The sequence below is a fragment of the Haliotis cracherodii genome, unplaced genomic scaffold (genome assembly GCF_022045235.1).
Source record: "Haliotis cracherodii isolate W230 unplaced genomic scaffold, xgHalCrac1.p SCAF_9, whole genome shotgun sequence".
NCBI lineage: Eukaryota > Metazoa > Mollusca > Gastropoda > Lepetellida > Haliotidae > Haliotis > Haliotis cracherodii.
Window position 1 is genome coordinate 59,803,304 of NW_027266343.1, and position 26,622 is coordinate 59,829,925.

The 26,622-nt window shown below is 39.8% G+C and overlaps 2 protein-coding genes across 2 annotated transcripts; both read right to left on the reverse strand.

Moving 5' to 3' along the window:
• Positions 1 to 9,490: 9,490 nt before the first annotated feature.
• On the reverse strand, positions 9,491 to 10,743 carry LOC139452018 (uncharacterized). Its single transcript, XM_071233296.1, has 2 exons — positions 10,410 to 10,743; positions 9,491 to 10,344 (listed from the first exon to the last, which is right to left on the reverse strand). Exons 1-2 carry the CDS (start codon positions 10,741 to 10,743, stop codon positions 9,491 to 9,493), a joined length of 1,188 nt encoding a protein of 395 aa, XP_071089397.1.
• A 481-nt stretch (positions 10,744 to 11,224) lies between these two features.
• Positions 11,225 to 12,397, reverse strand: LOC139452019 (uncharacterized). Its single transcript, XM_071233298.1, has one exon. It carries the CDS (start codon positions 12,395 to 12,397, stop codon positions 11,225 to 11,227), a length of 1,173 nt encoding a protein of 390 aa, XP_071089399.1.
• Between the last annotated feature and the right edge of the window lie 14,225 nt (positions 12,398 to 26,622).

A 26,622-nucleotide genomic window follows, 5' to 3' on the forward strand; every position in this document is an offset into this window, starting at 1 on the left:
TTTTAGCTGGCGTGATTGTCTAACAACATAACATAAAACTCACATAATCTGTTACAACCCCTCCAAACACTGTAATTAAATATAAATAAAATAAAAATAGTATAATCCGGACAAGCACCTGCGGCGCATAGAGGACACATATCTTGTAATAATTCTCCAGAAGACAGGGTGTCCGTACTAACGAGGTTTAATTGTATAAGAGTAGGGTTCATTGTGACTTAATTCCTGACTCAGGGTACATTATAGTACCGCTGTCCGAGACATAGGTCTGTGTTTTATAAGCCGCCAGTATTATATAAATGATGTAAACAGGAGCACTATGCCTAGTGTTTGCGACCTACTGTGTCGTTATCCCTGTACGGTTAGCGTGGAAACAGAGACTATGCATGTTGACGAAAGTGTGGGTAATAGCAACGAATAATGTCTATCTAAAGTGTCTACATGTCGTTTTTATAAAATCTAAGATTAATCCAAAGAACAATGATTTGTAAATTCTACTTTAATTTTATTGTTTGTCGCTGTAAATGATTTTTCATGTTAATGCATTTAACCAGTCCCTTGTACCCGGATATGTTACTATGTTCATGTGTTGAGCTTTACATATAGATTTACACGATATAGTCGTATAATCGACTCACATATGTCTTATGAATATGGAAAGGGTTTTGTTGCTTTTATTTACATATAATTACTGTTTTAATTTTTGCTTATTCAAGCTCGCAGCGACAATTGAGTGTTTCATGCATGAAATGTTGATGTCTTTGAAATTATGGTACCATTAACTGTAAAAGTTTACGTCATATAATGTTTTATTTACATGTCTCGACCATCATGCCTACAATCTACACAATATGGGTCATTTATTGTTTGCACTGAATCTCGAATGACGAAAGAAAAAGTCCTCGGTGAATCTCGTGGAATGGACACGTTAAATATATGCTCGTGTAGTGGCGTGTCAGCACAAAGCAGCCTATCAAAAACGGATGTATTCATAATCACACATGTAAAGGATTTGATACATTCTGACACATTCGTTTGAAACCATTTATATATTTTCTTTATATCCAGGTCATAATGTGAAGATTTATCCGACACCAACAAAACCGTTTGCTGTAAAACTTGAATATATCAAATTAAGATTTTTAACTTTATGTCCTTTTGTGAACGTTCGTGGGGCCCTTATCGCAAAGGAACATGAGCGAATTAACACGGCAAATAACTCGGAAAGGTTCTGACATTTAAAATGAATGTACCCATTGAGAAAAGACTTAGTAAACCTGTATTAAAAAATAGGTCGGTGTGGAAAATATATTAGGAAACAAAATGGAGGCAATAAAAGAAACCAGGAGCAGAAACAAAAAGGCTCCTGTGTGTGTTAATAGAACTGTTGAAACGAGTTTTTTAATTTAATGAAAGTGGGCATAATTTTTGTAAAATGAGACGTACTTTAAAGTTCAAACACAGCGAACGACTTGCGTTAGTGTTATCATTACACTGGATGTTTACCTACACATGCACGGTTTGACTCTACACGTGAAATTAAGAACGCTAGTGATAAAAAATACACAATGAAATACCCCCCACACTTGGCATGATTCAGGGACGACGGCCGGTATAGCGGTAAGGTGGTCGACACTCAGAACACGGGTTCGAGTCTTCGGGATGCAATTGTGATGCCCCTTGTGGTGTCCACGTGTTCATTAACATAAACATTCACACATATATTTATTCTTAATAAACCGAAATTCCCCAATCACACACTACAAGTTTATTTGCTGCCAGACGTTATGACGTTGTGTGAATGCCCTTGCTATAGTTGAGAGAAATGTAGTTTGCGCTGGTGTGTTCAACGAGACACCCATCAATGGATCATTGTTAAAGTTATAGTTTTCCCATTTAATAACTACCAATATATTTGGTTTTTTTTATCTAGAAATATCGGACTATTTGAATGAGACAATCTAATACAAATTTCATTTGACATGTTGATTAAAATATCAAATATTAATACAATAACTTTTATTCTCTTTTTTCACCAATTCTCCACACCGTCCCGTAACAAAACAATTCACTAATCGAAAAAAAGATAAGTATCTCAGACTACAAGTACAAACTATCCTAAATGGATATATCTGTGTGAAGACCAAAGACCCTCAGAAACCCCACCCCACCCCATCCCCGAATTATATTGGTCTATCTGTTAATTCAGAAAGAATATGTTCATATAATTTATGAAACATAAGTCTGCAAACAACAACGAAATTTAAGGCTTTTATCATATAGTCGATATGTTATGGAATATTTTATAATTCCGACGTACATGTATGGGAAAGATTAAATATTGTACAGGAAACTAATATTTACATTGCTATTCCATTAGGAACAGAAGCAGCATCGCATTGCTGACAACCACAACAAGGATACAAAACATTTATGTAGCAATGATAATCAAAATAATACCATGTATGGATTTGATAAATATACGCAACATACGACATGATGGTCATGCAATGAGTCGTATTGCATACACAGTCATGTGTTTACTGATTGTTGATTGAGTGCATGGTTTAAAAGGACCACTTTGTAGGTATACATGAAAGACAATAGCTTTGATTCTGTTGTAATTATTTTCTGATCGGTAAACCTCAGCAATTTGCAATAATTGATATAATTTTTCTCGATATCGAATTAAACATAATTGTAAAATAATAATTTCATCCCAAGTATTGTTCTTTCTTTCTTGTTGATTTCTTTCTTCGTCGTACGGATAGAACGACTACTCGGTTACAGCACCATCCCCTCCAAGTCAACAGTGCAATACACGATAATGAATCGATTTGGATTCTGTTTTATTTTTAATGTTACTTGTTTATAAAGCAATCCCATATACGCAGGCGAAGCCAAATATGGTCAGATCTATGTACAGTGGGCGGTGCAAACACCTTATTTGGTCATTTTTAACAAGATATAGAACTCTTACCCAGACAGTTTACCACAAACACCAAATCTTCACCAAATCAGTCACACAACGCTGTCGTTTACAAGATTAGGAAAACCGTTGACGTTTACTTCTGATTGACAAAACCAGAATGCAGGTATTATACCCCCAGGGAGGAGATCTAGGTGTGTATTCAGCGGGTGAACGTGGCTTAACGCCACAGTCGGCAAAAGTCCTTCTATCACCATGATATGTAAATAACTGAATCTGGACTAGACAAACCAGTGATTGACAGCATGAGCATCCATTCACGTCATCCGGGTACAGTCACAAAGCCTGTCCATCTAATCCCCAAATGTATAAACCGTGACAATATTATGTTAAAAAGTGTGAAAAAACAAAAGAAGAAACGAACAAAAACATAATCATTTAGATAGTTCTTGCGACAAGCGTGGTGCACCGGGCATCCCTGGTACCCGGAGTCCCTATACTGGGTCAGTGTATTTAGTGGTTGGAATAGTTCATCGAATTATGTCGATATTTATTTAATATTTCATCATATATGTTGAGTAAATGTAGTAATCAACAACTGACATGTTTTAAAATACCAGACTAAACTAACGCCCCCACTCTCATCTACTGCTGTCGAGATGCGTAAAAAAGCACTCCGTCATCAGTAGATGTGACCCCAGTCAACCAACACCCTATCGTCTTCGCACGAATAATGGATGTGACTGCAACACACGTCCTCATCCATCTTCAGACTGGGAATTTACTATGGAAGCGCTAACTCTTACCATTAGGGATATTTGCGCATTTCCTGGGGCCATCATCAGTGGTTAGCGTGTTTACAGATTGAGAGAGATTGCACTGGTTGGGAATAGTATACACGTTGTCTATAGCAACCCGATAACGTGGAGACGCGTACAACAGATGACTGGTGGTACTGGTACCTCCTTCAGTGAGTGAGTGAGTGAGTGAGTGAGTGAGTGAGTGAGTGAGTGAGTGTAGCATCAATGCCAGTAAAAAGGACAGGAAAATTTGTGTTTCACGTTTTCTGCAAGCATTTGTAATGTACACGTATCTAAAACAAGAAACAGAATAAAAAGGGTTTTATTTACCCTGACAGGAACACCGGCTTTTTTTTTAACAAACTCTCTTATCTTTAATTTGATTGGTTGACTTTGGCCCCGCCCATCTGTCGACATTAATTTTATTGGCTGATGTTAATTTGCGTCTGTCAGTTTGTAATGTAATCGGCAAGTAGGACATTCCTCCCAACCCAACTTCCTGAATAGAAGCCCATGTAATTCGTTCTTGTCTGCAGTGCTTTTGACGGATTCTATTTATTTTTAAGTTACTTTACGTCCCAGAACTAGAACTAAAGGAGACCACCATGTCTGTTTCATACTTAGATCTATCCATAAACACGCAGAGTGACAAAACATCTCCACAAGACTTCAACTTTCCGATAGTAAACCTTTCCTTTATTGAGCAATATTTCTAGCAGCTCCAGTCTTTGGTGTCTACATTTCACAATTTTAGAGCTTCAATTGAGCAGATTCTTTCTTCGAAGATGTCAAAGAGCGCCCTGCGAGTCAGAGTAAAGAGTTAGTCAACATTCTAGGCCTCCGTACAACATACTGGACATTTCCAAATTTGACGGAAATCAGTGACAAAAACTATGTTCAATGAAAATCCCAATTCGTTATCCATGTTTTTTTAGGTCAATTGAGGTCAACACTGACGCCTTTGCTTGTGTTTGTGACGAGTGCCAACGATGTGGCAGGATCTCATCACTATTTGACAGTGATTCAAATCCACATGGTCACGATACAGTCGACTCTGATTTCAGCAGAGATTTCTTGTGGCTTTGAAATAGTTTTGTTGCTTTTATTTGGTAGAGTCCACAAACATGATACAAAGTGAAAACCTAAGCATGTTTTGTTGTTTTAAACTCTTTAATAATCGCAATTTCTTTTTCATGGCGGACTGCGTTTTTTGTTGGTAACAAAGTTTTGCCTGTCATCACTCCCATAGGATAACACAATTCTACCACAAAGACAGCTTATTGTAACAGACTAATCTGTCACCCAAACCCTTGAGAAAGAATAAAAAAGGAGTCTAATTAAAGCCTAGATTGATTTTAGCAAGTCTAGATTGCCTCAGCTCTATATGTATATTACAGACATATTATCAAATAAGATTTATTTCTGCAACTAAATGTCAGTCTAGTAAAAGACCCCTAACCTGTAAACAATATTAACAGCGTTCGATTTGAATTAAACTATACATGATATTATGAATATATTTTCTACAGAAGAACGTTTGTTTCCACTGATATACATGTACATACATACTTGACGGAACAAGTGTACTAATTAACTTGATTACAGAGTAATGTTCCTTTGTAAACCTATTTATATGGACGTTTCCTGGGTTTCCGAACTGACGGGGTCCTTGCTATCGAGGTTTAACTATACTAAGAGGCAGGGTATTCACTGATGCAATTAAACGCGTATTCTAGTGTACAAGCATTTGCAAGAACATTGTTCTAATGTAAAGATCTGCAAGAACATTATTCTAGTGAAAGTATTTGCACGAACATTATTCAAATGTAAGTATTTACAAGAACATTATTCTAATGTAAGTATTTACAAGAACATTATTCTAGTGTATTTACAAGAACATTATACTAGTGTAATTATTTGCAAGAACATTATTCTAGTGTAAGGATTTGCAAGAACATTATTCTAGTGAAAGTATTTGCACGAACATTATTCTAATGTAAGTATTTACAAGAACATTATTCTAGTGTATTTACAAGAACATTATACTAGTGTAAGGATTTGCAAGAACATTATTCTAGTATAAGGATTTGCAAGAACATTATTCTAATGTAAGTATTTACAAGAACATTATTCTAGTGTAAGTATTTACAAGAACATTATTCTAGTGTATTTACAAGAACATTATACTAGTGTAAGGATTTACAAGAACATTATTCTAGTGTATTTACAAGAACATTATACTAGTTTTAGGATTTGCAAGAACATTATTCTAGTGTAAATATCTTCAAGAACATTATTCTAGTGAAAGTATTTGCACGAACATTATTCTAATGTAAGTATTTACAAGAACAAAATTCTAGTGTATTTAAAAGAACATTATACTAGTGTAAGGATCTGCAAGAACATTTTTCTGGTGTAAGTATTTGCAAGAACATTATTCTAGTGTAAGTATTTGCAAGAACATTATTCTAGTGTAAGGATTTGCAAGAACATTATTCTAGAGTAAGTATTTGCAATAACATTATTCTAGTGTATTTACAAGGACATTATTCTGGTGTATGTATGTGCAAGAACATTATTCTAGTGTATTTACAAGAACATTATACTAGTGTAAGGATTTGCAAGAACATTATTCTGGTGTAAGTATTTGCAAGAACATTATTTTAGTGAAAGTATTTGAAAGAACATTATTTTAGTGCAAGTATTTACAAGATTATTATTCTAGTGTAAGTATTTACAAGAACATTATTTTAGTGAAAGTATTTGCAAGAACATTATTCTAGTGTATTTACAAGAACATTATACTAACGTAAGTATTTACAAGAACATTATTCTGGTGCATTTGCAAGAACATTATACTAGTGTAAGTATTTGCAAGAACATTATTCTAGTATAAGGATTTGCAAGAACATTATTCTAATGTAAGTATTTACAAGAACATTATTCTAATGTAAGTATTTACAAGAACATTATTCTAGTGTATTTACAAGAACATTATACTAGTGTAAGGATTTGCAAGAACATTATTCTAGTGTAAATATCTTCAAGAACATTATTCTAGTGAAAGTATTTGCACGAACATTATTCTAATGTAAGTATTTACAAGAACAGAATTCTAGTGTATTTAAAAGAACATTATACTAGTGTAAGGATCTGCAAGAACATTATTCTGGTGTAAGTATTTGCAAGAACATTATTCTAGTGTAAGTATTTGCAAGAACATTATTCTGGTGTATTTACAAGAACATTATACTAGTGTAAGGATTTGCAAGAACATTATTCTGGTGTAAGTATTTGCAAGAACATTATTCTAGTGAAAGTATTTGCAAGAACATTATTCTAGTGTTTTTACAAGAACATAATTCTAGTGTATTTAAAAGAACATTATACTAGTGTAAGGATCTGCAAGAACATTATTCTAGTGTAAGTATTTGCAAGATTATTATTCTAGTGTAAGTATTTACAAGAACATTATTCTAGTGAAAGTATTTGCAAGAACATTATTCTAGTGTATTTACAAGAACATTATACTAGTGTAAGGATTTGCAAGAACATTATTCTGGTGTAAGTATTTGCAAGAACATTATTTTAGTGAAAGTATTTGCAAGAACATTATTTTAGTGCAAGTATTTACAAGATTATTATTCTAGTGTAAGTATTTACAAGAACATTATTCTAGTGTAAGGATTTGCAAGAACATTATTCTAGAGTAAGTATTTGCAATAACATTATTCTAGTGTATTTACAAGGACATTATTCTGGTGTATGTATGTGCGAGGACATTATTCTAGAGTATTTGCAATAACATTATTCTTGTGAAAGTATTTACAAGAACATTATTCTAGTGTAAGTATTTGCAAGAACGTTATTCTAGTGTAAGTATTTGCAAGAAGGCAAGAAATTAAGAACGGATTCTTGATGTTACAGATATGCATGACGAAACGATTTATGTATAAAAAACGTAGCACGTAAATCAGACAAGCCTACACAGAAATATGACTGCACCCAAACCGTTTAGCACTCGTCGATGTTGACAGAACAACAATGGTCAACATGCATTTCAACATCTATTTCAAAGTGTTGAGCTCTGTAGACATATGTATGGGTATTTATTTCAAAGCGAAACTAAATGCTTACGCATCTTAATTGCTTTTTGTCATTATATACCAAAAATCCAACATCTTACTCTTTTGAAATATAGCTTTGAGCAAATCACATATCATCAGTATAAACATGAGCACAGGGCCATCAAAGGTAGCAAGGATTTCCAGGCTCATAGTTATCTGGGTAAAACCAGTCATCACGTCTGAAGTATAGAATTTTCTTTAAACGGCTTGTCCAGTCCTACGTCTGTCCTGATGTCTACTTCGATGAAACAAGTGAAGAAAAAGGTTCACCTCTCATGGAACATTGTTAATGATCACACCGACAATCGGAAAAATCCACCTTCATGTGAGTAAGTGAATTAGGAGATTGATGTTTCGGGTTGTTTTTAATGAATATCTCTATTTCCACTAGATTTGAAGGCGTTAAGTAGAATTGGAAACTGTTACGAAACGTTCAGTAGACGTGAAGTACATGTTAGTTATTTGCACATGAAATTATTTATTGGGTCGTAAGAGAGATAGGGAGAGATCGGGCTGATGGGGACACTACCTGGGTCGTGAGAGAGATAGGGAGAGATTGGGCTGATGGGGACACTACCTGGGTCTTGAGAGAGATAGGGAGAGATTGGGCTGATGGGGACACTACCTGGGTCGTGAGAGAGATAGGGAGAGATCGGGCTGATGGGGTCACTACCTGGGTCGTGAGACAGTTGGGGGAGAGATCGGGCTGATGGGGACACTATCTGGGTCGTGAGAGAGATGGGGAGAGATCGGGCTGATGGGGACACTATCTGGGTCGTGAGACAGTTGGGGGAGAGATCGGGCTGATGGGGTCACTACCTGGGTCGTGAGAGAGTTGGGGAGAGATCGGGCTGATGGGGTCACTATCTGGGTCGTGAGAGAGATGGGGAGAGATCGGGCTGATGGGGACACTATCTGGGTCGTGAGACAGTTGGTGGAGAGATCGGGCTGATGGGGTCACTATCTGGGTCGTGAGAGAGATGGGGAGAGATCGGGCTGATGGGGTCACTACCTGGGTCGTGAGAGAGATAGGGAGAGATCGGGCTGATGGGGTCACTACCTGGGTCGTGAGAGAGATGGGGAGAGATTGGGCTGATGGGGACACTACCTGGGTCGTGAGAGAGATAGGGAGAGATCGGGCTGATGGGGACATTACCTGGGTCGTGAGAGAGATAGGGAGAGATCGGGCTGATGGGGACACTACCTGGGTCGTGAGAGAGGTGGGGGAGAGATTGGGCTGATGGGGACACTACCTGGGTCGTGAGAGAGATAGGGAGAGATCGGGCTGATGGGGAGACTACCTGGGTCGTGAGACAGTTGGGGGAGAGATCGGGCTGATGGGGACACTATCTGGGTCGTGAGAGAGATAGGGAGAGATCGGGCTGATGGGGACACTACCTGGGTCGTGAGAGAGATAGGGAGAGATCGCGCTGATGGGGACACTATCTGGGTCGTGAGAGAGATAGGGAGAGATCGGGCTGATGGGGACACTACCTGGGTCGTGAGAGAGATAGGGAGAGATCGGGCTGATGGGGACACTATCTGGGTCGTGAGAGAGATAGGGAGAGATCGGGCTGATGGGGACATTACCTGGGTCGTGAGAGAGATGGGGAGAGATCGTGCTGATGGGGACACTACCTGGGTCGTGACACAGTTGGGGGAGAGATCGGGCTGATGGGGACACTATCTGGGTCGTGAGAGAGATGGGGAGAGATCGGGCTGATGGGGACACTATCTGGGTCGTGAGAGAGATAGGGAGAGATCGGGCTGATGGGGACACTACCTGGGTCGTGGGAGGGATGGGGAGAGATAGGGCTGATGGGGGCACTACCTGGGTCGTGAGAGAGTTGGGGAGAGATCGTGCTGATGGGGACACTACCTGGGTCGTGAGAGAAGTGGGGAGAGGTAGGGCTGATGAGGACACTATCTCGGTCGTGAGAGAGGTGGGGAGAGGTCGGGCTGATGGGGACACTACCTGGGTCGTGAGAGAGTTGGGGAGAGATCGGGCTGATGGGGACACTACCTGGGTCGTGAGGGAGGTCGGGAGAGATCGGGCTGATGGGGTCACTACCTGGGTCGTGAGAGAGATAGGGAGAGATCGGGCTGATGGGGTCACTATCTGGGTCGTGAGAGATGAGGGGAGAGATCGGGCTGATGGGGACTCTACCTGGGTCGTGAGAGAGATAGGGAGAGATCGGGATGATGGGGACACTACCTGGGTCGTGAGAGAGGTGGGGAGAGGTAGGGCTGATGAGGACACTATCTCGGTCGTGAGAGAGGTGGGGAGAGGTCGCGCTGATGGGGTCACTACCTGGGTCTTGAGAGAGATAGGGAGAGATTGGGCTGATGGGGACACTACCTGGGTCGTGAGAGAGATAGGGAGAGATCGGGCTGATGGGGTCACTACCTGGGTCGTGAGACAGTTGGGGGAGAGATCGGGCTGATGGGGACACTATCTGGGTCGTGAGAGAGATGGGGAGAGATCGGGCTGATGGGGACACTATCTGGGTCGTGAGACAGTTGGGGGAGAGATCGGGCTGATGGGGTCACTACCTGGGTCGTGAGAGAGTTGGGGAGAGATCGGGCTGATGGGGTCACTATCTGGGTCGTGAGAGAGATGGGGAGAGATCGGGCTGATGGGGACACTATCTGGGTCGTGAGACAGTTGGTGGAGAGATCGGGCTGATGGGGTCACTATCTGGGTCGTGAGAGAGATGGGGAGAGATCGGGCTGATGGGGTCACTACCTGGGTCGTGAGAGAGATAGGGAGAGATCGGGCTGATGGGGTCACTACCTGGGTCGTGAGAGAGATGGGGAGAGATTGGGCTGATGGGGACACTACCTGGGTCGTGAGAGAGATAGGGAGAGATCGGGCTGATGGGGACATTACCTGGGTCGTGAGAGAGATAGGGAGAGATCGGGCTGATGGGGACACTACCTGGGTCGTGAGAGAGGTGGGGGAGAGATTGGGCTGATGGGGACACTACCTGGGTCGTGAGAGAGATAGGGAGAGATCGGGCTGATGGGGAGACTACCTGGGTCGTGAGACAGTTGGGGGAGAGATCGGGCTGATGGGGACACTATCTGGGTCGTGAGAGAGATAGGGAGAGATCGGGCTGATGGGGACACTACCTGGGTCGTGAGAGAGATAGGGAGAGATCGCGCTGATGGGGACACTATCTGGGTCGTGAGAGAGATAGGGAGAGATCGGGCTGATGGGGACACTACCTGGGTCGTGAGAGAGATAGGGAGAGATCGGGCTGATGGGGACACTATCTGGGTCGTGAGAGAGATAGGGAGAGATCGGGCTGATGGGGACATTACCTGGGTCGTGAGAGAGATGGGGAGAGATCGTGCTGATGGGGACACTACCTGGGTCGTGACACAGTTGGGGGAGAGATCGGGCTGATGGGGACACTATCTGGGTCGTGAGAGAGATGGGGAGAGATCGGGCTGATGGGGACACTATCTGGGTCGTGAGAGAGATAGGGAGAGATCGGGCTGATGGGGACACTACCTGGGTCGTGGGAGGGATGGGGAGAGATAGGGCTGATGGGGGCACTACCTGGGTCGTGAGAGAGTTGGGGAGAGATCGTGCTGATGGGGACACTACCTGGGTCGTGAGAGAGGTGGGGAGAGGTAGGGCTGATGAGGACACTATCTCGGTCGTGAGAGAGGTGGGGAGAGGTCGGGCTGATGGGGACACTACCTGGGTCGTGAGAGAGTTGGGGAGAGATCGGGCTGATGGGGACACTACCTGGGTCGTGAGGGAGGTCGGGAGAGATCGGGCTGATGGGGTCACTACCTGGGTCGTGAGAGAGATAGGGAGAGATCGGGCTGATGGGGTCACTATCTGGGTCGTGAGAGATGAGGGGAGAGATCGGGCTGATGGGGACTCTACCTGGGTCGTGAGAGAGATAGGGAGAGATCGGGATGATGGGGACACTACCTGGGTCGTGAGAGAGGTGGGGAGAGGTAGGGCTGATGAGGACACTATCTCGGTCGTGAGAGAGGTGGGGAGAGGTCGCGCTGATGGGGTCACTATCTGGGTCGTGAGAGAGTTGGGGAGAGATAGGGCTGATGGGGACACTACCTGGGTCGTGAGAGAGGTCGGGAGAGATCGGGCTGATGGGGACACTACCTGGGTCGTGAGAGAGATGGGGAGAGATCGGGCTGATGGGGTCACTACCTGGGTCGTGAGAGAGATGGGGAGAGATCGGGCTGATGGGGTCACTATCTGGGTCGTGAGAGATGAGGGGAGAGATCGGGCTGATGGGGACTCTACCTGGGTCGTGAGAGAGATAGGGAGAGATCGGGCTGATGGGGACACTACCTGGGTCGTGAGAGAGATAGGGAGAGATCGGGCTGATGGGGACAGTACCTGGATCGTGAGAGAGATAGGGAGAGATCGGGCTGATGGGGACACTACCTGGGTCGTGAGAGAGATAGGGAGAGATCGGGCTGATGGGGACAGTACCTGGATCGTGAGAGAGATAGGGAGAGATCGGGCTGATGGGGACACTATCTGGGTCGTGAGCCATTTCGGGAGAGATCGGGTTGATGGGGAGTTAAAGCATCTCCCTGTTTCAACTTAATCTGTTTGACATTGCTATTGCCACTAAAATCAAACTCAACAATAAAAAAACAAACATTGAAAAGATTCCTGTTGAGCAATAGAAGGGACATACCTTTCAGTTTGAAGATTACACGTTCCATTTTCAAAAAAGCTTACATGATTTGACATCTCAACAGTTATTAAAATAAAGACAAACTGTAATAATAACTAAACAAGGTTCATTTGAGGAACCAAAATGCCTTCCTTCTTTTTATCATAACTTTTGAAATAAACATTTCTCTCTTTCTTTCGTAGTTATTGAGCTACGCACGTAATACACAGTTCATCCACATTGTTATGCCTGTACAAGCATCTGTAACACGCCTGAGAAAGGTTTGCTTGGGGTGTACAAGACGACAAATCGCGGCTAACGCTCTAGGGGAAGTAACTCTGTATTAAGTATAGGCTTCCTACACGCTGCTCAGCGAGTGACTCGGTAGTTATTCTGTAGACTACATATTTAAGTTCAGTTATTTATTTGGACCTTGACACATTACTGAAACTGATTACTCTGATTCGGGGAAGACAAATACTTCATTTACAGAAACGAATAGATCTGGCACAAGAAGATTACTTGTTGGACGAATGCTACTGAACACGGCAGCGCCACAGTAGTCAGGGCGGTGGTCATTTTGTAATTTAACCTCAAGAAAATTGCAACAGAATATTTTACGACTGTTTCCTTTTTATTGAATGTATTTGAGTTTGTATAAAAAAGTCTACCAAAATCAACCTTCGGGAAAATGGTTAATTCCCGCATCAAAAAAGATCAAAACCAACGAGGAGAATATGGGATCTACGGTTCACCGTACATCAAGAAGAGCTCGCAAAGGGAGATAATTCGTAGTGATCCTGCTAATGCCTTGGAAAATATTCAGAAAAAACAACGATAACGGAGCCGTATTATTTCATGGTAAGTTGACAAATACACATTTATTTAAAAATGAAATTAATAATGATGAAAATAATAGCAGTTGGCTTCCGATATACTTCTAACATGCCCATCAACCATAAATTGTGTAGCGTCGTCTGCTATATAACTACGGCCGCACCAGCAGAGAACATGTGTGTTAAACACGACCGATAACCATATTCCTGTCTTTTATAAGTTCAACCAATATTGTTACAGTTAGTAGAAACATAATTATGTGAAAAATTAAATCGAAAAGTGGACCCTCCTTGATAAAATAAAAAAATGTATGGAAGCCCATGAGTGACATGATGTATAATCATTTGCGTAATGCGTACGGAATTTGCAATTCATTAGATTCATTACGTTTTACAACCAATCTTGACAATATTGATATCGGAACAAGTTGCCTATTTCTAAAACACCCGATATTGACATTTCTCGTCTTGAGTGCATTTGTTTTATTGTTTAAAGTCACAAAATTAACTCTTTTAACCGGCTTGTAACTTTTTTTTGTCTAGGAAATTGGTGAAAAACGGAACCAGGAAAATTCAGCAAATGCAGATGTAATTACTTGAAATATATAGGAATTTAAACAACTTTACTCTCTTTTGGCACGATGCTGTAAGACATTTTTCTTCTTTCAGAATTACGGCTACCATACTGGAACGGCATGATTTCAGACAACAGCGCCAGTGGATTCTGTACTCCGTTTCTTGACTTGAAACTAAATTTGTAGCAGGAGTAGACCAAATTCTGTCCCCAAAGATTGTTTGTAATACAGCGAGGCACTTGTGTGTTTATTCGCCGAAGGCGCAGGTTCGATTCCCCACATGGGTGCAAAGCGTGAAGCCCATTTCTGGTGTCCCTCGGGGCAATCTAATTAAAATCAAATCTTTGTACTCGCTACCGCCAAACAAAGATCTGAGGACATCCCATTAGGGGTCGCGTCAGAACGACCTTTCATCCGACCAATCAGAGCGTCGCTTCATAGATCATGAAAGGGACAGTTGGAAAGTGTTTTCTAATCATGCAACCACGAAATATTCTGATCAGTTGGTTTTTTAAATCGAGAATACGTCAAAATATGTTTCGAAGCGTAGTTAGTAGTTAGTAGTCGCCTTTTACGGCAAGTATATATGATACTGTGATGTTGTTGTGCTAGATGTAAATAATATAACGTAGCTGTAGTTTCAAAAGATAATCCAGTAATAAAACACTTACAGAACAATAATCATCTTTTATGTCAATTATATCATGTATGCTATTTCTCATATCACTTTAATACATTGTAATTTGTATGTGTATCATGTTTGGGAGAGGCATTCAGATAAGCAAAATTTGTTTGTTTGCAAACCCCTCCACTTTATGGAAATAAATCTGTTAATATCATAAAGAACTGGAACTTGGTAACGCATGGGTAGTTGGCCGACTATAGTCTATTTTGATGAAAGGGGCCCCGGCGAAACTCATGTCAGCCGGTTATCTATTTCTGTCGCTGATACGCTGAGTGAACACAGGCTAAACTGACTATAGATTCATTTATTTTAATGAGCGAATCTATTCAATTTGAGTATCAGTACAAGATAATCATAGACTATTGCATAGCATAGCAATATGGCAAAAGCTCAAGTGAGTGAGTGAGTATGGTTTTACGCCGCTTTTAGCAATATTCCAGTTATATCAAGGCGGGGGACACCTGAGTGAGTGAGTGAATTGGGATTGTCGCCGCTTTTGACATTATTCCAGTTATATCACGATGTGTCAGCTTAATGTGGAAGGAAAGCCCGAAGTGATGCAGGTCTAAGACGTTTACCTCTTCGGTGAAACCCACGAGCAGGGGTATGGTGCTGACAAGCCTAGAAACGTAATCGGGGCGAACCGGGATTCGAACCCACAATCATAGGTTTCTGGGGTTTCAGCAAATCGCGGCGCCTTAGACGATTTGGCCACCCATGTCCCCGAGAGCAATCTCATTAAAATCAGATCTTAGTTCTCGCTACCGCTATACAAAGGACTGACGACATCCCATTACTAGTCACGTCAGAGCGACCTTTCTCGAATTTTGACCGACCAATGAAATGACTGACAAGAAAACGACATTAGCCGATCAGAAGGCAGCTTTCTCGAGCTTAACGACGCTAGTTTCAAACTGACGACTACGCTTCGAAACATATTTTGACGTAATCTCGATTTAAAAAAAACAACTGATCAGAATATTTCGTGGTTGCATGATTAGAAAACACTTTCCGACTGTCCCTTTCATGATCTATGAAGCGACGCTCTGATTGGTCGGATGAAAGGTCGTTCTGACGCGACCCCTAATGGGATGTCCTCAGATCTTTGTTTGGCGGTAGCGAGTACAAAGATTTGATTTTAATTAGATTGCCCCGAGGGACACCAGAAATGGGCTTCACGCTTTGCACCCATGTGGGGAATCGAACCTGCGCCTTCGGCGAATAAACACACAAGTGCCTCGCTGTATTACAAACAATCTTTGGGGACAGAATTTGGTCTACTCCTGCTACAAATTTAGTTTCAAGTCAAGAAACGGAGTACAGAATCCACTGGCGCTGTTGTCTGAAATCATGCCGTTCCAGTATGGTAGCCGTAATTCTGAAAGAAGAAAAATGTCTTACAGCATCGTGCCAAAAGAGAGTAAAGTTGTTTAAATTCCTATATATTTCAAGTAATTACATCTGCATTTGCTGAATTTTCCTGGTTCCGTTTTTCACCAATTTCCTAGACAAAAAAAAGTTACAAGCCGGTTAAAAGAGTTAATTTTGTGACTTTAAACAATAAAACAAATGCACTCAAGACGAGAAATGTCAATATCGGGTGTTTTAGAAATAGGCAACTTGTTCCGATATCAATATTGTCAAGATTGGTTGTAAAACGTAATGAATCTAATGAATTGCAAATTCCGTACGCATTACGCAAATGATTATACATCATGTCACTCATGGGCTTCCATACATTTTTTTATTTTATCAAGGAGGGTCCACTTTTCGATTTAATTTTTCACATAATTATGTTTCTACTAACTGTAACAATATTGGTTGAACTTATAAAAGACAGGAATATGGTTATCGGTCGTGTTTAACACACATGTTCTCTGCTGGTGCGGCCGTAGTTATATAGCAGACGACGCTACACAATTTATGGTTGATGGGCATGTTAGAAGTATATCGGAAGCCAACTGCTATTATTTTCATCATTATTAATTTCATTTTTAAATAAATGTGTATTTGTCAACTTACCATGAAATAATACGGCTCCGTTATCGTTGTTTTTTCTGAATATTTTCCAAGGCATTAGCAGGATCACTACGAATTATCTCCCTTTGCGAGCTCTTCTTGATGTACGGTGAACCGTAGATGCCATATTCTCCTCGTTGGTTTTGATCTTTTTTGATGCGGGAATTAACCATTTTCCCGAAGGTTGATTTTGGTAGACTTTTTTTATACAAACTCAAATACATTCAATAAAAAGGACACAGTCGTAAAATATTCTGTTGCAATTTTCTTGAGGTTAAATTACAATGACCAGACTACTGGAGCCAGATTTATATACCTATACTGCTACTACAGAGGAATTTTTTATGTAAAAATGATGATGCGATTCAACGATAGTCATGAGTCGTATTAAAAGAAACATCAATATTAATTAATAATGAATAAAATTTACTATAGCCCACGAGGATATTGGAAAGGTATAGGAGCAATAAAAAAATTAGCCACCGCGGCTAAGGTATCTAAAGATGTGGCCAAGGATTGGTTAAAGAAACAAGCGATGTGGCAAATATATTTACCGGCACTGCGTTATAAACCGAGGAAGAAGTTTGATATTTTTACAACGAATGAAGTTCATCAGGCTGACCTCTTGTTTCTTCCCCACGATAAGGTAAGACGCAAAACGTATAAATACGCTTTAACCGTAGTGGATGTGATACAAAAAGGCTGAGCCATTAACCTCGAAAGATTCAACAGAAGTAGCTAATGCACTGAGTCGCATATATAAACGGGGACCACTAAAATGGCCTAAGCTATTTCAAGTAGATCCTGGTCGCGAGTTTATGGGATCAATAACTAAACTGTTAACAAAGCACGATGTCGAAATCAGGCGTGGTGAAAAAGAGGCCCACCGTAGTCAAGCTATCGTCGAAAGATTTAACAGGACATTAGCGGAACGTTTGTTTGGTTATCAGTATGGGATCGAAATGAAATCGGAACGATTAAGATCAACCGAATGGGTGACACGATTATCAGCTGTTGTATCAGCACTGAATAATGAAGTGACGAGATTAATCGGGAAGAAACCATCCGATGCGATAAAAATGAAATCCGTGACTTCCGAATCTTCAGCACCGAGGAGAGGCAAAGAACAAAAACATGCGGATAGACTAAGCGTAAGATATTTATACCAGCCCGGTGAACTCGAAGGAGGCCTACGTCGTGTAACAGATCCGATTTGATATATATATATACTTTTATATACTTCGGTTTGTATTTCCATCAACAAAGAATCTGTGTCGGTATATAACACCTCGCGTCTATCGCCGTATTGCTTCTTAAGTTCGTTGTAATAAAAGTCATACATTAAGTGTTTTGACAAGTCGAGAATACTCATACCGACGTACACCGGTCTGTTGAATTTTATATTACTCTTCTGCATATGCAACGCGGCTAAGTCGTTATCGAATATCTTGCTTCTGTTAAAATCCGGACTGGCTATAAGTTTCCTGAGTCTTTCTTCCTCATTAGATCTGACTAATTTAACATCAACACGCTTCCTCAGATTCTCCATAGTTTTACGAAATACTGAGATTGATATCAATACAAACGTAAATCCATAGTTCAAAAGAATAATCTTAATTTGAGTGAGTGAGTGATTTGGGTTTAACGCCGCGTTTAACATTATTCCAGTTATATCGCGGCGTGTCAGCTTAATATGGGAGGAAAGCCCGAAATGATGCAGGTTTCAAACGTTTACCACCTCAGTGAGTGAGTGAGTTTGGTTTTACGCCGCTTTTAGCAATATTCCAGCAATATCAGGGCGGGGGACACCAGAAATGGGCTTCACACTCCACGGGAATCGAACGCGGGTCTTCGGCGTGACGAGAGAACGCTTTAACCACTAGGCTACCCGACCGTCCCACCACCTCAGTGAAACCCACGAGCATTTAATAAATATTTACCATAATATGGATTTCCGAATATATAAACGACTTCAACGTTGATATTTCAGACAAAAACAAGTCTCCTGTCTTTTAACGTTCAGGGGAAAAGGGTTTGCTTTCACAAATGAACATTTATTTTCACCAATTGACAATCAAATCAAGCCAAAAACACGACAAATACTTATATATGGTTAGCGACCGTCATTATACAGCGATTGGGAAAATTCGTCTGCTCTAACTGCCTTCACAAAAACATTCCAGCCCTTAATTACCGAGGCAGCTGTGACGTATTAGCATTACATTCGCTGCGTTTGCAGCATATAAGATGTGTAATCTGTGGAGTAACTAAAGTAATATTACGACTGAAATCTTACTTGCATGGTTGTTTTAATAGAAAACTTACGTTTTAAAAACACAATTGTTCTCATGTAATGTTTTTAGGTTTGGTTTATAAATACTAGAGAAGATTTTTTATACATATAAAACTGATCGAAAATACAGCTGAACAATAGAAAAAACAATAGGACTTGTGAATAGTGACAAATTTTAATTACATCACTGTGTCAATAATTATTGACTGATTCCGTCAAACAACTGTCAAACCATTTATTGCCATGTACGTACATGTACACAGGAAGTCGGCGCTATCTGAGGCTCCAGGTAAATAAACATCGTGGTTTTATGACGGGAGATCAGACGAACCGTGAACCAGGGGCATGCGACGTAATTATACCTAAAGGTGGTAGAACCAGGGTATTGTCTCTTGAACTGGCTAATTGACGGGATTGCCTAAAAGTCGGACCGGGCCGGGCCAAGACGGGCCAAAGTTGTATCGGCTAATTACTCCATTATCGGCGACCATACCTATATATCATTGATGCAACACACACACATGACATAAATGAACAATCATCAACCATGAAAGTGCACCATAATTAAGTGATTCGGAGTAAATCGCTTGAAAACCAGAAAGTGGAGCTGTGTGTAAGCGTCGCTGATCTAGGTAACATGTAAAAGGGCAATCGTTAAACGAAATTAAGCTATTAAGAAATTAGCTATCGTGATACAAATTTCCATCTGTCCGCATAGCGTTTACATTTATAGGACAGTACTATATCTAAGTAAATACCACTTAATAATGTCACTGTTCATCGTATTTAAAGCAGACACGTTGGTTAAAGTAGATCTCTTCTCCCCATACTCTCAACAGTCTCACAAGTGTTCGGTCCGACTTGGCCCGGGCTGTCAAAATCAACTTAAAACACAGATGTATCATCAAGTGTATTTACATCTATAGACTGGTATTATATCTACCTATATAGCACTTTATAATGGCACAGTACATCGCATTGAAAGAAAACTGATCCGTTAAAGTCAAACACTTTTACTGTATTTTCTTAAGAAAATCTTTGTCAGAGGTGTTCGTTCCGACTTGACCTGGGTTGTCAAAATCAACTTTAAACACACAGATGTGACATCAAATGTGTTTTCATCTGTAGATTAGTATTAACTCTACCTATATACCACTTTCTAATGTCTCAGGTCGCGGTATTTAAAGGAAACAAGGTGCTCAAAGTGAAGCCCTTTTTCCTCTCCATTCTCAACATAGTCTCTATCAGAAGTATTTGGCTTGTGTTGGTTCCGACTTGGCCCGGACTGTCAAAATCAACTTAAAACACAGATGTATCATCAAGTGTATTTACATCTATAGACTGGTATTATATCTGCCTATATAGCACTTTATAATGACACAGTACATCGCATTGAAAGAAAACTGATCCGTTAAAGTCAACCACTTTTACTGTCAGAAGTGTTCGTTCCGACTTGGCCTGGGCTGTCAAAATCAACTAAACCTCACAGATGTAACATCAAATGGTTTCACATCTATCAACTAGTATGATATCTACCTATATATCACTTTGTAGTGTCACAGATCGCGGTATTTAAAGAAAACAATTGCAAGGTGCTCAAAGTGAAGCCCTTTTCCCTCTCCGTTCTCAACATAGTCTCCATCAAAAGTGTTTGGCTTGTGTTGGGTCCGACTTGGTCCGGGCTGTCAAAATCAACTTTAAACACACAGATGTATCATCAAATGTGGTTACATCTATAAATTTGTATTATATCTGCCTTTATACTACTTTATAATGTCACAGATCGCGGTATTTAAAGAGAGTAAGGAGCTCAAAGTGAAGCCCTTTTCCCTCTACATCTATCAGAAGTGTTTGGCTCAATTCTCATATTGTTTCCACACTATTATAATACACTTGTTTTAAAATAAACTTGTTATAATGTGCCTTCTCTGTATGTTGAATGTACTTATGTGTTTTGCACTTATTGTGCATATATTTTGTAGTTTGTTATAGTGTAATATTGCCACTGTTTCTTCATGGAATGTTACGCAATACATATCTCATCTTCAACATCTTTGTTGTATGATAGTTTGTTACAGTTGTGTACGGGGGCACGGTTGGCCAAAGTCGCCTTATGCGCTGCAATTCGATTTGCAGAGTGGTGTCCCTTGGGCACGCCAGAAACCTATGACAGTGTGTTTTAATCCCGGTTCGCCCCGATTATGTTGTCAGCACTATACCCGTGCACATGGGTTTCACCAAACTGGTGAACGTCTAATACCTGCATCACTTCGGGCTTTCCTTCCACATCAAGCTGACACGCCGTGATATGACTGGAATTATACTGTTCAAAGCGGCATTAAACCCAACTCACTCACTCACTACTCTTGTGTACGGTTCCGTTTGGTTAACTGGCTTTGTGTTGTGATTACTTCCGGCTTAAATTTGAAGTATGTTCAGAAGAATGTTACTATGTTCAAGCCAAACATCGTGAATATATCATGCAACCGAATTATTTTTCAGGAGAATAATTGCAAACTAAGGGCCAACATATTGATTTCCCATGTATCCAGAAGCAAAGAACTTATACGGGTGTGTAAATCTCTGCAGGAAGTTAAAACAACTGTCAATACAATAAACCATGCAGAACCATAAACCGCCGTATGAAACGGTATGAATCATATTTTACAAACAGTGAACGACTTGAAACTGTGCTCAAATCTGCACAGCAAGCACCATACATGTGATTGTGAAGACAACTTATTACAAATATTTGATATCAAACCCGTTGTTTTACATGTGTTGTTTATTGAACAATGTCATGCTTCATAGAAACCTGGGATTTAATCGTGTTGAACAATAAGTTGCAATAGCAGTGTGAAGGGAGAAGGACTGAGTGCACGTTACATGCATGACCTTAATTAATTCCTGGAACCATTCTCGCTCTCTGCCTTAATAACATACGATAGATTGCAAAGGTAGTGCGCAAAAGAGCTATTCGGGTAAGGGAGATTGTCACTCATTCTTAGTGATACAGCTTGATACGATGTACAGCATTGCAAGGTCGCGCGTGATAAAGCTCTATACTACGCATACAGCTAAAGGAGATAATCGCTCAATGCGCAATAGGTAGATTTGTTAGTAATTTTATTTAACCTAATAAAGTCGATATATTTAATATCATAGCTACAAATATGAAATTTTTGAGTCCGATAGTCACATGTTGTCGTTGTACAAAGGCATTGAAAACTGTTCGTTGTCATGTCACATAAGGCCACAAGGGTGCGCTGAGCTCAGTATCTCGTGTAACCGCCCTTGGCAGCAATCACGGCTCAATCACCAGCTGTCAATATACAAAACAGAATAATACATCAAGATAACAGTTTTCATGTAAAGATAAAGTTTTTCTAAGCAAATTAAAGATACATATATCTAGATATTGTACATATCTTTACGTTTCTTAGAAATACTTAATCGTTACATGGAAACTGTCATCTTGATGTATTATAATGTATTGTATATTGACAGCTTGTGATTAATTGTTACCAGATGGCTCCAGCTGGGGTAGCAGGGGAGTAGTGCACTTTACCGGGCGCACTTTTTCAGATCCAATTGAAGCGAGAGTCACCAGAGTGTGAGGCACGGTAACGGTATAACGAGACAGCGGTGGCACTATAGCGCGGTAATTGAGCGGATGGTAGAAATCGGGTTTCGCCCGGTAAACTGCATTGTTGCCGTTTTATGTATGTACAGAAGTGAGACATTAATAAATTATTGTCTGTCTACAATGTATACCGTACAATTAAACCGATTACACAAAGGAGCTTCACTTTGAGCTCCTTGTTTTCTTTAAATACCGCGATCTGAGACACTATAAAGTGGTATTTAGGTAGACATATTACTTGTCTATAGATGTAAACACATTTGATGTTACATCTGTGCTGTTTAAGTTGAATTGGACAGCCCGGGCCAAGTCGGAACCAACACAAACCAAACACTTTTGATGGAGACTATGTTGAGAATGAGGAGGGAAAAGTGCTCCACTTTGAGCACCTTGTTTTCTTTAAATACGATGTACTGTGACATTGTAAAGTGGTATACAGGTAGATAAAATATTAAGCTACAGATGTAAACACATTTGATGATACATCTGTGTGTTTAAAGTTGATTTTGACAGCCCGGGCCAAGTCTGACCCAACACAAGCCAAACACTTCTGATAGAGACTTCTGATGTTGAGAATGTAGAGTGAAAAGGTTAGTATTACCCGCTGGCCCGGCCCGGCCCGACTTTTAGGCAATCCCCTAATTGACCGTACATATAATTGGTAAATATATTCGTTTTGATACCCGTGTTTCATGCGCATCCCGGCTCATAAGCAGAATACAGAAAAATGAGGCCCCGTGATCAGCGGAGCGTGAACAACATGGATGCCGCCTTTCGGCCGTACCGAACAGTCAAGCTGCGATCTCGGAACTGCCCGCCCGATTGAATCCAATTGCAAGCGGAGACAAGATTTACTTCCCTTACCTAAACATGATCGTTGCTCAGAAATGTTCAAATCTATCTTCAGTAAATCATGAAATTAATGCGAGCATGACATTTATGTCCCTCTGATTATTTTAATATGTTTCATTTCATCATGATAAAAAAGTTAGTCACTTATAAGGTTACCACGTTGAAAGCCAAAACGATCGTTAACAAAAACAACAAAACGTATTCTCTCATCACTCAGCCTAACAGTGATATAACTGCAAATTAAACAATCAAGTGCGCTAAAGTATTACACATGGTGGGTGGAGGACCAGGGGCACTTTGAGTTTGACAGACAGACAGACAGACAATAGTTTATTAACGTCTCACTTCTGTACATACATAAAACAGCTTTATACAACTTGACATAGATAAAATGTACAGAACCATTCAATAGAATTATGAGAGACGAATTATCACAGAATTTATACATAAATGATATAAAGATGATATAATAAAAAGTTATCCATATAAAAGATGTTTTCTACGATTAAGAATTAAAAAGCAGACTTTGGCAAGTATAAAACACACACTGGAGTCACTGAAAATAAAACAAAGTTTGTCGACATCAGGCATATCTAAAACATTATAAGATTTAGCAATACATTCATTAAAAAGAGTTGCCCTGATATCATCATATAATGCGCAGTGAAACAAAACATGGACCTCGTCTTCTACGCTGTCATTACAGTGAAAACATCTTCTATTATTGACAGGTACACCTTCGCATCGACCGGTTTCCACTCGAATAGGAGCCACACCACATCTAAACTTGGCTAGTGCCGATCTATAGTTTCTGGGCATCTTATTTGAAACATAGTATTCTGTCCCATATACTTGTTTGTAACATCGATACATTCCCAATTTATTAAGCCCATTTCGCCCCTCTTCCTTTCTTAACATATCGCTCCAAAGGGTAACATATTCATTTTTACACCATTGTTCCACCTGTGTACAAACAGAAAATTTATCAATAAAACCTGTAGCGTTTGATAGATGTCCTAAATCCATATTATTAAACTTCTTTCTTACCAAACCATTCTAATTTTTACAACCACTTACAGCGTAACTATCAGCCCAGTTTAACACATGTTTGTTTAACCTACTAGACATATTCTTAAGGCGACACCATTGTCTTGCTACACTTTTCCACTGTCTGACAACAGGCAGTATCCATCCCGTGTCCCCATTTATAGCGACGTTAGGGGCGTATTTGCCGAGTCCCAAATAAAATCTAATGGCTCTATGGTGTACAACATTTATTGCTGACACATCATAATTACCCCAGATAGCCGCCCCGTAGTCAAGAACAGACCACACCATACTATCGTACAATTTGGAATAGGTTTGGAAATGCATACCGCCTATTGTCTTAACTTTGGACATGAACAGACCCAAAGCCCTATTAGCAGACTTCGCTGCTGCACGTGCCATTGCAGTAAAATCTAAGTGGTCTGTGAACAGTAGACCAAAATAATTATACTTAGCAGCAATGTCTAAAATCATATTTCCGACATTAAAAACATGCTTCGTATGTATGACAGACGGATTTCTAAAATGGACAATTTTAGACTTTTCCTTATTGATCTCGATCTTATTTGTGCAACACCAAGTATGTGGTGTCATCAACTGGTCAAGTAACATCACGGTTTGTATATTCACGTTGATTGCACAGTCTAGACTGGCGCCAACTAATCATGACGGCGTCTTCAGAACAGAACTTTATTTCTCCCAGGTTTAGGCTTACATGGATAACGGAAAATTTTGTGTTTTAGCGATAGCACATTTTTAATTCAATCTAATATACTTTCCTTGATTGATTATATGACTGCGGTCGTAGATCCGGATGTATCTAAATATGCTCAGTAAATACACAGGATTTATTGTTATACTATTAGAATTAATAGATACAATTGAGTATTTCTACCCTTGATCATAAAGTTAGTCACTACTTTTATTTTCACATGTTCGATTTGTATGATTTGGGTTATGATTAAATTGTCAAAATAAGAAATCATTCCGTGTATATGTGTATGATATATATTGTACCCCAATACGTAATTAAATTGTGTATAAATAAGGACACTAGTTTAATTACTGTAATTGATTATTTGATAAATGTATTCACCTTTAGTTGCGTAATATGTCACGGAGGTAAAGCTAATTCATAACAACTAAATGTCCCATTTATTTGGCTTTTATCTTTTATGTGAAATAAATGCTATAATATGGGGTGATAAACTTCATTGGCAATAGACGTAGCATATAATTGTCCACATGAACAGTCTACTCTGTTCCAGATATGTTTATTCATTTTGTCAGCATTTAAATCGTTGCATTCCTGGCTCAATGATTCATTTGACGAAATCTTGTTCCCTGTTTTGAATTACCGTCAGATAGTTCCAGACCAATTATAAAATTTCCAGTCCTATGTGTTGCGCATAAATCCGATATTCTTGTACGAACACTTATCAAAATTCATTTATACCTAGTACTATTATGTACATATGTAAATTAGTTCAAATTATAATAATGAGCTCCTCTATTCTCGAAACGGTCTTTGTTCTACGACAACCGTAAGTCGGTATGGGAAAACAAAATATTTGTTTAATTGTTCAAAAGTTCATAGTCAATGTCATATGATTATAGATAAGGAAGATAAGAAATTAAATATAAAGAGTAGCCACTTTAAATGACAGAAATTCTTTTAGTTAAATTTGCTAATGATTTGGTCTTTTCGTGGTAAATAGTGCCAAAATACTCTTAATTATTTACTTTCATGTCATTACTAATCTCACATAAGGTCAAAAGTTGTATCCAAACATATTCCAAACAAATCCAAACAAATCCAAGCTTGGAAATATGACCTTGACAAATTTTGGAATGGTGATATTTCCTTTTGGAATGGTGGTATTTCCAAGTTTTGGATTGTTTGGAATGGATGATATTTTGTCCAGTGTATGTTAATGAGTACATCTTCAATAATCTTGGAGTAAGATTTTTTTCCCCAGATTTCAGCACCATAACACAGAATAAGAGTGATTATAGTAATAAAAAGATGTTGACTAGTTCCTTGTATGGAAGATCGCCAACTGTCATGTGATGTCTGTTAATGATCATCACAACTTCAGTATTCTGTGCAACTAGATAGGTTTGAGTCTGTGTGCGAACCAATTTAGTT

What these genes read in the sequence shown, in the direction of transcription:
- LOC139452018 (XM_071233296.1), bottom strand. Translation starts at nt 10,743, where the DNA reads ATGTCCCCATCAGCCCGATCTCTCCCTATCTCTCTCACGACCCAGGTA. An exon ending in CCAACTCTCTCACGACCCAG is followed by an intron (nt 10,345 to 10,409) that starts GTAGTGACCCCA and finishes TGTCCCCATCAG; the next exon opens with CCCGATCTCTCCCCATCTCT.
- LOC139452019 (XM_071233298.1), bottom strand. Translation starts at nt 12,397, where the DNA reads ATGGCTCACGACCCAGATAGTGTCCCCATCAGCCCGATCTCTCCCTAT.